At 38.9% G+C, this 13,286-nt stretch overlaps 1 protein-coding gene across 2 annotated transcripts in view; it reads left to right on the plus strand.

The window, feature by feature from the left end:
* Window positions 1-1,129: 1,129 nt before the first annotated feature.
* The window catches only part of GAS2 (growth arrest specific 2), a 130,191-nt gene continuing 118,034 nt past the window's right edge, over window positions 1,130-13,286 (plus strand). The window contains exons 1-2 of one of the 2 annotated variants that reach the window (XM_004369719.2): window positions 1,130-1,468; window positions 10,945-11,109. In XM_004369719.2, coding sequence (XP_004369776.1) covers window positions 10,965-11,109 — 145 coding nt within the window. In that variant the 5' untranslated portion in view covers window positions 1,130-1,468; window positions 10,945-10,964. Of the gene's footprint in view, window positions 1,469-2,798; window positions 3,035-10,944; window positions 11,110-13,286 lie in introns of those variants that run through there. The other variant, XM_004369718.2, reaches the window with a different exon arrangement.

Consider the following 13,286-nt stretch of genomic DNA (forward strand, 5'->3'; position numbering starts at 1 on the left):
AGGCCTTTTTTATAATATTGGTTCTCCTTAAAATGAGGAATGTGTCTTTTTCCTTTCTTCAGAAAGCTGAGGAGGAATATGGAGCTGCCAGTTGCCACACCAAACTGAACTAAAATAAAAAGCACGGAGTCCAAGGCCGCCAAAATTTTCAGTGTTTTCTCCCTTTATACTGTTTGCACTGCTTCTTCATTGTTTGGACCGCTACTACCAGCAAATAACTGAGGCAATTTCTAGTTGTTTTTGAGCAAATAACCACTTCCGGGTGAAAGCAATAATAAAAGCAACATGACTTTTCTCAATTATACCTAAAATTATGCAATTCTCCACATCACTTTGCTATTGTGGATACACAGGTCATTTCTCTCTCTTTTTTGTGGGGGAGGTCAGGGGGAAACTGGAGGGTTGTGGGTATGGGTGGCTCGTGGTTTTAACAATGATATCAGGAAAAGGATCAGAATATCTGTGCCACTGCCGTTATATACGTTAGATGGGGATATACAAGCAAATGATGAACACTAAAACAAAGCCAAAAAAAGGGCGATGCTTTTCATCTCCATGCCATGAAGTAGTGCCCTGACACCATGAAGGCACTCAGTAAGGGGTCCCATGTATATTGGAGGTGAAGTAGACACTTAACATCTCTCTACTTCATGGAGGGACTTTTCATCTCAGAATACATGTACTAATAAACAACAGTTGGAGAAAATTGTTTATGACATTCAACATACTGCTAAGCTGAGGCTGAGAGAAGGAAGGGTGGAATTGCATTTCCTTTTGTAAAGCGAAAACAGCCGTGAGCCCAGCCACTTCCAAAATCTTATATTAAAAGAGAGTTGCTCAAAGAAATCAAATTGTTCAATTTTAAAACTAAGAGTGGGTGAAGTTACTGGAAATCTCGTGCCTCTGAGTCTGCAGAATCACTGGCCAGGAAAGCAGAACTTTCCCAACACCCAATTTTAATATTGTGCTAAAGCCACTGACTGTGTTAAAAACCCTGGAGTTAAATATGATCCCCTCCCCACCCCCCGCCCTTTCTCTCTTAGGGTAGGGTTTAGGGGACAAGAAGGGGGCTGGAGCTTGGCCCCAACCTCGGAATTACTGCCAAAGGCTTGTAATATAATCTCTCCCCGTTTGAAGGGTAAATCAGCGTCAATTGCGTTTGCTGTCCACCAGAAAAAGTAAGCATTTTACTTCCGCTCGGTCTATGTGGACTGATGAAATGTAGAAAATCTGTTTCTGGCAGGGGGAAAAATCGTTTTCCCAACAGCACCAAGAGGAGCCGTCAGAGAAGTATGAAGAGGGGCAGTGCGGCTGTAGCTGCTGCCGCTGCCACCGGGCTAGTGGGGTGCGGGGAGCCGCTGCTGCAGGACCTGTGCCGGGAGGGGCCCGGCCCCGAGACGCTGCAGGAACCGAGCCCGGAGCCCCGGCGCCTCTGAGAGCCTCCAGCAGCCCAGCTCCGGACGAGGGGGTGAGCAAGGCAGGCTGGCCTAGATCTCCGCCAACGCCGCGGCAGGCTGCGCGTCTCTGCAGCCGGACGGTGCGAAAGCCCCTGCCTATCTGCTGTAAGGGTAGCGGGGGCTAGGGGAGAACATTGCAAATAACCCCTCGGGACGCAGTGGGGATGGGTGAGGAGCTGTAGACAGCTGGGCAGGCTCTGGCGCTAAGAATGGGTGGTCACTGCAGTGGGGGTCTCCCTGATTCCCTGATAACTGCCATGTGTCCCTCATCCCTATTCTGGCACAGCTCAAATGATCGCAGCGCAAAAAGCCCGCTGGGGAGCCTCAGCCAACCAGGGATAGAAGTCAGGGTTTCTAATTAGCACATGGATTATAAATGCACACATAGGCATTCGTGCACAAGGGTGTCTGTAATGCATGCTCAGCTTTGTCTCTTGTTGCGGAGGAGGGAGGGTGTCATCTTAATGCATCAAGTCCTGAATGTTTTGCCTGAGTCAAGGAGGCCATGTGATGTGGGGGGATACTAGCTATTTTCGACTGATGAGTTTGACAGAGTTGAGCTTTTTTAGTGAATAAACAAACACTAGCCTATGAATCAACCCATTTGGGAAAGATTTTGCATGATAGTGTTCCTTTTGTTCAGTCTAAAGAGCAGGATTTTGGAACGTGAAATTCGTTGGGGAGCAGAGAAGCCTTAAGTTAACTTTGCCTCAAAGGCATTGATTAACTTGGCAAAAATAAATTCTATCAGCCTAGAAGGTAAACTGCCATTAACGCAGCCCAAACATCCAAAGTTTCTGCTATATTCGAGGGAGCAAAAGCAAGGGTTAAACAGATTCTGTTTTCTGCATTCCATTGCAGTTGGGATTGGGGTGGGTTTCTCAATAGTTTTGCAGGAGAAAGATGTGGCAGTCTGCTTCCCTAAAGATTCACAACCTTGGAAATCCTATGGGGCAGTTCAACTGTGTCCTGTCGGGTCCCTGTGAGTTGGAATGGATTCCACGGCAATGGGTTTGGTTTACTCAGTAGTTTGCCTCGTTTAACGTTTTTGGAAATCACAGCTTTTACTCTCCCTGCCTCCTTCATCTTCATTCTTTTAGAGCCAATAGTTTGCAAAACTATATTCTGCCTCCAAACTAGCCCTCCCACCCCCCACCCCACCAAGAACCCTCTCCAACAAAGCTAAATCAGCGTGTATGGGAGATCTTATGTAGAGGAAATAAGATCTGCATGTGCACAGGAACACCCATTTGGCCTCCTAGTGTTAAAATAAAGGCTCAGACAGTTCGGGATGTGCCAGCCTGGCAGAGGAAGTCCACCTTTCCTCCCCACCTATCCCCTGAGATTCACAGAGGCAAGGCTGAGAACAAGCCCTTGCGCTCATTGCTTCTTTCCCTAAGCCTCCTCACAGTTTGGACACTGATTAACTACAGCTGGGATCTGATTTGCTCTGCCTGTCTTTGAAATTTATCAATGAGTTCCTTTTTGAGGAATGCTCCCCCCTAACTGTAGAGGAGGTGGTGGCTGTGGTGGTCCTCTCCAACATGGGCGTCCTGGCTCTGACTGCCTAAGAGAAGGTAAGGGACAGATGTCTAAGGCATGGGACAGGCTGCCTTTGCAATACACATTGCAGCCTTTGCACGTGGCTCCCTAAGTAGCTTTGAAACAAAAAGGTAGCTTGGATTTCAGTCTGTATGCTATTAAGTTTTGGGGCTTATTCACTTTATTACTAAACCGCATACTTTGGTGATATGGACTGTGCTTTACTGGGAAAGAAATTTACATGGCAAAATTGATTTCACCTGGTGCAAAAAGGTCATTTGATCGCCACTGAGTTTCTGTTATCTTGGTGAGAAATCTTAGTGAAACCTGAAATGTGCAGGTATGGTGAACTGTCAGGCCTTATTTTAATCATAAGCATATTGTGTGTTAGTTTAGAATTTTGCTACAAGGCTGGAAGCTCACACTGGAGACTTTGGGAGACTTCAAGAAGGTCAAAGTTGCTTTGGTTGAAAGTGAATAATGAAGCTCTAGCAATTTGTTTGCAGACAGACTTTTTTTAAAACTACAACTGATGTCCTAACGCTATTTTGGTATCTTTGTGGTTTTGATGTTGAGATGGCAAACTGGATCACACTTTCTTTCCATTTCTCCTGAGCAACTATCAGGGCTTTCCACTCAATGTTTTCTGACTATAGAAAAGAACTGAAAAAAGGTAGAAAATACTTTTAGTCAAAATGACTATGGTGCTTGTGTAATTTTCTGTCCTAAAGGTTTTCAGTGTTATCTAATTGAGTTTTTGCTAATTTTATCCTTACATGAGACCATCAGCTATATATATATATATACATATATATATACATTTTAAATTTAAACTGAGTGTATAATTCTGTTGTCCCTCAATTACATTATAGTTAAGTAAGACAGAAACCTTTGTATTATATACAACACACACAAAAAAATTCTCTTGAATTAAGTTTTACCTTATCAATTTAAGTGAAATTTTGATGTTCTAATTGATTAATGTTAATTAATCCCTTATATGTTCTAATTGATCGATGACTTTTAGGTGGTTTTCCAATCAAATTACGTTCTGAACTAATCTGGTAGGGGTTCCAAATTGTTTGGCTGAGTGGTTTAGTAGAATTAAAAAACAAACAACAAAAATCTTAGAAACCATCTCTTATGCCATGAAAATACAAGAAATCAATTCCCACTCTAAGTTTTTTTTTCTTTTGTTATGCCTTGAGAAGGAATTATTATTGCAGGTATACCATCATTTAATTCAAGACAAATCATCATGGGACTCTAGGATAGAAAGGGATACCCTTGCACACCAGGAGTGTTGAGTAGGATACTTCTAATGACTGTGTGGCTGAATAGCCTTGTTTCTTTGGGCAAAGCATATTTTAAACCTCCAGTCCCTTATTAATAACTGGGAATTTGACTACATAAATATTCAAAGGTCCCTTTGAGTTTAAAGATTTTGTTATATAATTAGATAAACTAGTAATGAGTGTTATTTTGCTTATACGTTTGGTTACTTTTATTTATGGATAAGTTGCTCCCCTAGCCAGAAATGGAGGTCTATTCATCAGATCTGAAGTTACCTTCCTGATTAAACTGTAGACTTTGTTTTCTGATTAGACCCTTAGATTAAGATTTTGCATTCATGGTATTGGGTTAGAATATGTACTTCTGTGAAAATATTATTGGCTAGCCAAAAAAAATCATGTAAGAGGAAATAATTCAAAATGGCAAAAGAGGCATCTAGAACTGTCAGTGGCTGGTTGTTCTTTGAGTCTAGCCTGAAAGGTGGCATTGGCCTGTTCTTCTTCCAGATATCAGAGGGGTGTCCAGTTTTGGGTGTTTTTTGTTTGTTTGTTTTTAATGTTCAAATATAGTGTTATTAACCTACGCGTCACATGAACTTTATTTCTTCCTTGTTTCACTCTGGTAACTTTGAAGTTACCTACAACAACGGACCAGGTGGAAGTGATGTCAACGTCAGTGCTACAGATGCGAGCATAGGTTGCCTCCAGGGACGGGATCCTTGGCTGTGAGTTAATTAGGACGCATTGTTATAAATTACCACAGCTACAGAGTCTCTGCCTTCTAGGGTCGCTATGGGTCGGAATTGACTCCAGGGCAATTTTAGGAGCCCTGGTGATGTGGTGGTTAAGAGTTTGGCTGCTAACCAAGAAGTTGGCAGTTTGAATCCACTAGCAGCTCTTTGGGAACCCTATGGGGCAGTTCTACTCTGTCCTATAGGGTTGCAATGAGTCGGAATTGACTCTACGGCAACAGGTTTAGGGAGTCTTATGGGGGGAGGAGGTAATATCTTCTGTTATTCTAATAGCTTAATATTCTTTAACTGGTGTCAAGAATACAGTATAATTTATTACAAAAATTAAAAAGAAAAACACATGCAAACAACTAATTTTAGAACTCAACATTTCATTCATCATCTTGGGGGCATTGTCCTTCTTAGTATATAAAAAAAAAACTTTGTATTTTCCATTATCTACGGTTTTATTTCATCAATACTTTATCTGTATTCACTTCTCCCCTTGTCCTTGGTCTTTTCTGAATGACTTAGAGTTCTAAAGAACATTGCTATCTTGATGCAGAATTGTTTTTCTATTTTGAGTAAGTCAATGGAAATTTTATTTTGGCACATTTTCTATGTGATGATTTATAGTTAGTTAGTGTTTGTAGAGTATGAAATATATGCCAAGCACTGGCATAAACATTTAACCCTCACAATTATTTTTGCGCTGTTAGCCTTCATTATACATGCTGGGAAACAGGCGCAAGGATAAAAAGTCGTAGAATCAGGATAAAACAGCTACGAAATGGTTAGGTAGTGAGCCGGTATTTGACCCTAAGATTTCGGAGTCTAATTCCAATATCCTATTCATAATCTTCTTAATCATAACATATTTTAGTGATATAATGCTTATAATTTCATTCTTATTTTTCTTTCTCTCCAATTTATTTTCTAATACTGGAATACATTTTCTCTAACACAGCCATGTCTAGAGATAGACCCGAAGACATCTTGTTTCTAATCGAAGCACACCTCTAGGTGGCAGACAAGAATACTTTTTCTTCAGAGTCAAAACTGAGATGTCTTCACCAGAGATTCTGGAGCAACAGTAGACTAGACAGAGTCTTTAAACATGTGATATTTTACTTATGGAGTCAGTAATTTTTTTCTCCGTCCTCTGGGTTAGTTCAAGTCTCATCATATTCATAATCGTTATTCCAGAATCACTTTTACTATGGAAAGAAAGGGGAAAAAAATACACACACATTCTTTGAAGAATTCTCTATTAAGTTTCTGCATGTTTTTTTCCCTTTAAATTTTATTTTTCTGAATTCCAACTCATAGTGTTGAGCTATCTGCTTTTAGATAGACCCATAAAGCTTGGAAGAACTATACCTTCAAACAGTCTTAAAAGCATTGTAGCCCTTCCACTCCTTTCCAAAGGGATTGGCTTTCCTTAGCACCTACCGAAGTTACTTATTTTTAAGTGTTTAGATTCTATAAATCTTATTGGCAACACCTTTCATTGTTTATATATTTATTATACAAACATATTTTTCTTTCTCTATAATCTAGTTCTTCTTTAAGTCTAGTTGATTTTTGATCTTTCATTTATAGTGTCTTCCCATCTTTAAAACCTACCGCTTGGCATCCGTTTTGCTTTTGAAAACTTTTGAGCAGACGCAAAAGATCAGAAATGAACTCTTTGTTGTAATTTGTGCTTTGTGCACTGATTAAACTCATCTACACTGATTAAACATTGTTAGCACGCGGGCTCTCCATGAGTCAGAAATGATTGGAGGGCAACTAACGACAATAACCAAAAAACAAACAAACAAATAAAACAAAGCAAACCAAACCGATTGCCTTCAAGTCATTTCCGACCCCTAGTGACACTATAGGATAGAGTAGAACTGCCCTATAGGGTTTCCAAGGAGCAGCTGGTAGATACCAACTGCTGACCTTTTGGTTAGCAGCCAAGCTCTTCTAAAAAGTGTACAGTTCTATAGTGATCTTTTTATCTGGGTAATACAAATTTATTTGACCTTTCTTCAACACATTTTAAGCATTTGAGTTGGAAACTACTTCACAATGGGGTAAATTCCTCCAAACTCCAAATTTTGATCCTGCTTACTGGATCTGTTTCCATGTTTTCTGTTTACGTCTCCACCAAATCTAAATCCAAGACCTCCATATAATGGCTTTCAGCTAAACCACTAAGTCATGCTAAATCTGATGTAATTTGAAATATGAAAAAAGCATCAGGAGCAGTTGGATAGACAATCATAATTCTCTTAGAAGAAATTTAAATAAGAGAGTCACTTATTATGACAGTGACTTTAGATTTCTACATATTTGGTACAAATATAATTGTTTACCTTCTATTGCATCTTAATTACCCACTAAGCTTTGCCTCCTTAGAAGCTGTAACTCTATACAACAACAACAAAATGATTATAAAGTAGCAAAATGAAAACTGCTTCATTATTATTGTTTTTACTTAATGATCATCTGTAAACATTAGAAGGTAGTTTGAATTACATTTCTGGCAAAACACGGGACAGACTACATGAGAAATAAATGTGCCACTGTCAAGGAAAATAAAAACTTCACTGTTTAAAAGTATTAAGGGGAAGGATTGTATCCTGGCTCACTGAAACTGTTACATGCCATTAGGTTTACTGTAAACTATCCCTTGATGGATTCTTTGCTGGACAATGAGCTTAAGAATCTGAGGTGTCTTCTTGCTTTTACAGAGCAGAATAGGACTCTGATGCTTAAATGGAAACTGCAGAGCACATAATAGGGTGTAGGTAAAGTTACTGAACTACCGCATCTCACTTTCAGGAAAGTAGTGGGAGAGATTGTGTCTTGAGAGGAAAAGCATTTTAGAGGTAACCCTTTTAAGATTTAAATTAGCTATTTAAATGTATGAATCATGTGCTTAAATGTGTTATTACTTAAATATTTGTTTCTAAGGCTAACTAGCTTATAGAAATCCAAACCAGCTACAGAGAGGTTGTATGTTTTCCTGGAACTAGAAATATTTTTAAAAAGACTGGGGCAAAAATGTTTTAGATTTTAGTATTTAATCACATAGTTTGGGGACAATTTTAGTACTTTATATGAACAATGTCATTATTAACTGCAAAAGAATAGACAAAGGCAATGTTGTGATTTCTATACTGAGAATTTAGTAACACATGACAAGGTGTATTAAAAAACATTTCACCAACTATGTGGTTTGGCAGCAAAAAAGTAGGAAAAAGTGGGAATTTGTCCCCTTTAAGGAAAATAAAAATATTTACATAATTCAGTGTAGATATTTAGATACATACAGATTTATAGAGAATGTTTCACAAATGAAATTTGTGGTAAATCTTAAAAAAATTACTCTGAATAATAGTTACATTGAAAATGAAACTGTCTTTCCTTTTAAATAGTATATTTATGACACCTTTTAGCTATTTACACATACTCCCAGCAGTTTTTTCTAATGCTACAGAAAAATGTTTGCAAGACAGTCATATTTTGCATTTTTTGAAGTATTTCTGATGTCTTATTTTTTTTTTTTTTTCCAAAATCAGTCTCTAAAAGACCAAAATTAGCTTATGCTAAGTGAGTTAGAGTTTGAGTTAATCTGGAAAGGAATATAAAACCTACAAGAGGGTACAGAACTTAGATATTGATAACTTTAACATACTATAGACATTGAAATATAGCTGAAAACTTCATGGTATATAAATCTCATTTCTTCCTAGTTAGAAATACCTAATTTTCATTTTTATTCAGTCATAATGCATTGGGTTATTTCATTTACACTATTTTTATAGAGTGGAATCCTACGTGCTGTCAAATGTATTCTGAGTTTGTTACCTTAGCTGCTTCGGTATTACTTTTGTGGCTTTAGAACCTATGCAAAAAGACTACGTGCAAGGCCAACTATATATTCAAATACCTTTCCTACAACCCGTATAAGGTGTTGTGGCTACTCTTAAGGTGATCAGGTTAATTAAATCATCTCTTGTTTTATAAATGTAAGCTACTTAATTACTTCCTTTCTAAAGATGATTGCAAACAAAACCAAATATGTAAAACAGATGAAGTAGGAAGTTGCCAAAAAATAAAGAGCACACACAGCATGTCAGAAAGAGAATGTGTGTCAATATTTTTTAGAATTCAGGTGTAATTTTTTTTTTTTTTATTATACTTCAGGTGAAGGTTTACAGAACAAATAGTTTCTCATGAAACAGGAGTACACATATTGTTTTATGACATTGGTTAACAACCCCACAACATGTCAACCCTCTCCCTTCTCAACCTTTTTTTTTTTTGGTGAAAATACACATAGCCAAGGATATACCATTTCAAAAATTTCTACATGCACAGTTCAGTGACATCGACTACGCTCTTCCCATTGTGCTGCTATTCTCACTTGAGATGAAGGCTTACAGAACAAAGTAGTTTCTCATTAAACAGTACACAAGTTGCCCTATGACAATGGTTAACAACCTCACAACAGATCAATACTATCCTTACTCAACCTTGGGTTCCCTATCACCAGCTTTCCTGTCCCCTTCTGCCTTCTGGCCCTTGTCCCTGGACTGCTGTGCCTCATTAGTCCCATTTGGTTTTATGGGGCTGTCCACTCCCTGCCTGAACGGTGAACCTCGGAAATGACTTCACCACTGAGCTAAAAGGGTGTCTGGGGGCCATACTCTCGGGGTTTCTCCAGTCTCCTTTAGGCCAGGAAATCTCGTCTTTTTTTTGTGAGTTAGAATTTTGTTCTACATCCTTTTCCAGCTCTGTCCAGAACCCTCTGTTGTGATCCCGATCAGAGCAGTCAGTGGTGGTAGCCGGGTACCATCTAGCTGTACCGGACTCAGTCCGGTGGAGGCCTTGGTAGCTGTGGTCCATTAGTCCTTCAGACTAATCTTTTCCTTGTATCCTGTTCTCTTCATTCTCCCTTGCTCCCGAAGGGATGAGACCAGTGGAGTATCTTAGATGGCTGCTCACAGGCTTTTAAGACCCCAGACACTACTCACCAAGGTAGAACGTAGAACATTGTCTTTATAAACTGTGTTATGCCAACTGAGCTAGATGTTCCCCGAGACCATGGTCCCCACAGCCCGCTCAGGTGTAATTTTTGAGTTATCCAAATGGATTATTGATGAATCTATTTTGTAAAAATGTATCATCCAGAAATAGTAGTAGTCTTGGAATAGAAGAGCCAGGGTCAAGCCTGACTCTGCCATGATCTACCTGTGTGATCTTGGCTAAGTCACTTATCCTCTCTGGTTCTTATATTCATTGTTTATAAAAATGAGAGAAGTGTTGTAGGGACTCTGAATTAATCTCCTCTCCTGCCTCCCAACCAGTTCACTAAATTGTGAGTCCATGATTGCTTGGCCATGTGCAAAGAACCAAGTGCTGCAATTATCCTCATAGGCAATAGTCTTAGTAATGACCACGTGTTTACTATAAGCCATGCAATAGGCAGAAGACCAGATGGCTTACTGTCATTGCCAGCACTAAAATTCTATGAAAAACTGTGGTTTTAAAAATTAACCCAAACAATGATAGTTTGCAAATTGGACACTAAATATTTAATTCTACCACTTATAATTGTGTTTGATGAATTGGAATGTCTTGCCTTGGAAGGTGATTTTTTCCAAATATAATGTTTTACACAAGCTCAGAGCTTACTGTTTGATCTTCTGTTTGACCTTTGATTGCTATTGTTTCCCACCAACTGGTTGGCTAAACTTGTGAGGGCTAGAACAGATAAAGCAAATAGAGTTTCATGGGGTTTAATAATTAATAACCTGACCTGTCATCAAAACATCCATGGATCTGGTTCATTACTGGGTCATTGGTGCAAGATTTTAACAAGACAAGTCCGTATAAAAAGCAATTGCTCTTTTGTTTCCAAAACAGGTATTACAAGTGGATAAATAATGTGCACTGCTCTGAGCCCAAAGGTACGCAGTGGACCTGGCCTCTCTGATATGCATCAGTATAGCCAATGGCTGGCCAGCAGACATGAAGCTAATTTGCTGCCGATGAAAGAAGATCTGGCCTTGTGGTTAACCAATCTATTAGGTAAGGTTATAAGATCGCATTTTGTGAGCAAAGATAACAGCTTTTTTTCTCCTATAGTGTCCTTTACCTGAGCATGTGACAGCACCTTGGAAAGAAAGACTTTCATTATTTGGATTTTTCATCTGGGAAACCTGAAGCATGTATAAATGTAAATGAATTTTCCAGTGTCCTTCACATTAACTGTGCTTAGTAATTCCAGCGACATGCATTGAAATGAGGAAATATGTGGTCAATTTGTTTATCTATATGCTCATCTGATTTTCATTTAAATTTCTTCCATGCAGTTGACCAGTTTGACCTATTCTTTTGAGATTGCATACAGGCTACAGTCTTTTTGTGAAATCTGGCTTCTAAAGATAGATTTCTTCACCCTACTTTATAGCACACCTTCTAAAACTGCTGAATACCCAAACTTGGGAACAAAAATATCTATCTTTTGTTCCAGTGGGCTGACTAGTGTCACCCAACCTTGAGCTAAAATTTTTCTTTTCAGTTCACTTTTGTTTTTAAGTTCTCTTCCAAAAGTGTTGTTGAGAAAAAAATGCTGCCTCATGCTAAGGATGCCTCTTTTGTTTCTGTTGTGTTGACATATTCATAGGATAAAATATCCACCATGTGCATAATGGAATCATACATTTAAGGGACCATTGTGTATAGCAATGCTATTTCTAGTAATAGTTTTTCACAGAGAATAAAATTGATTTGAGACCTAAGGAAAAGAACGCTAATAGAGTTGATAAGATGTGAGACTGAATATTGACTAAGCATACAATTTGTATGGTATTGATCACTTGCAGAAGGGTTTTCCCCAACATTATTTTATTATTTAAAGAACCCTTTAAGGCAAGTGTTATCCTGAATCGTTCAGGAAGAAGCACCCTGTCCATCTGAAATTTTAGCAAGGTTTTCCTTGCTCACCATGGCTTGGGATTTGTGCATGGCTTTTGTATTTTTCTTCAATTGTTTTGTTAACCCTTTATCCTATGATTAGATGTTTCCCTTTTTTCCACTGTGTGTACACTATTTGAGCAACTCTTTTGTAGTCTAACCAGGGCTACCATATTTGGGTGTGCAGGTTGTACCCTTCACAAGGGCATTCGACAAGGGGTGAGTCAGAGCAGAAATGCAAAAGACCTAGCAAGACCCTGGTGGCACAGTGGTTAAGAGTTCAGCTGCTAACCAAAAGGTTGGCAGTTCTCATCTACCTACCAGCCACTCCTTAGAAACACTATGAGGCAGTCCTGTTCTGCTGTACTGTGCCTCAGTTTCCTCATATGGAAAATAAGTGTAATAATAGTACTAACCTCATAGGATTATTTGCATTTTAAATGAGATCATTACCTTTAAAACAAGATCTGGCACATAGTAATCAATCAATAAAGTGATTGTGATTATTGTGCTCCAGACACAGTCTACTAGGCACTAGAAGGTAGAGTGGTGCTTGAGAAGAGACATAGTACTTGTTCTCATGTACCTTGAACTAGATTGGCACAGAAACACATTAAGTAAGTAATTGAATACAAAATTCACTAATTACACTTGTTATAGACACTAAAAGTTAAAAGTTGCAATAAGAATGTAAGACTGATGGTGAGGTAGGACAAAGTGATCAGAGGGCTTGAGGAAATTCTCCTAAAGAAGACTTATATTTAAACTTAGATATAAAGTATAGTTAAGAGCTAGACAGACAAATCATGGGAGAAGAGCTTCTGGGTGGAGGGGACAACGTGCTGAGGTAGGACACAGAGTTGGTGTGTTGGGAGAACTGAATGATGACTAATGTCAACAACACAGAAAGGGGGAGAGTTTCATGAGACCTGCTGAGACCAGAGCATATATGGCATTACGACCATGTTAAAGAGCTTATACTTTACATTATTATCAATGAGAAGCCATTGAAATGTTCTAGGGAGGGGAATAGCATAATTAATTAGAATCGAGCCAGATTATACAGCCATGCTCCAAGGTCTCATGATTTGTCGTCAAAGGCATTTTATTTGGTGAATGTGATCATTTGCAAAACAGCTTGATCAGTGTGAGAAGCCCAAGATAGCCTCAAAGAATAGAGTCAGTGTGTAATGGAAAGATCCTTGGATTAAAAGTCAGGAGACCTGGCTCCTAACTGGGCATCAGGAGACCTGGCTTCTGGTCTTGGCTCTGCCAGGTAGGAAACTTGC

This window comes from Trichechus manatus, unplaced genomic scaffold, assembly GCF_000243295.1.
Source record: "Trichechus manatus latirostris isolate Lorelei unplaced genomic scaffold, TriManLat1.0 scaffold00006, whole genome shotgun sequence".
Classification (NCBI taxonomy): domain Eukaryota; kingdom Metazoa; phylum Chordata; class Mammalia; order Sirenia; family Trichechidae; genus Trichechus; species Trichechus manatus.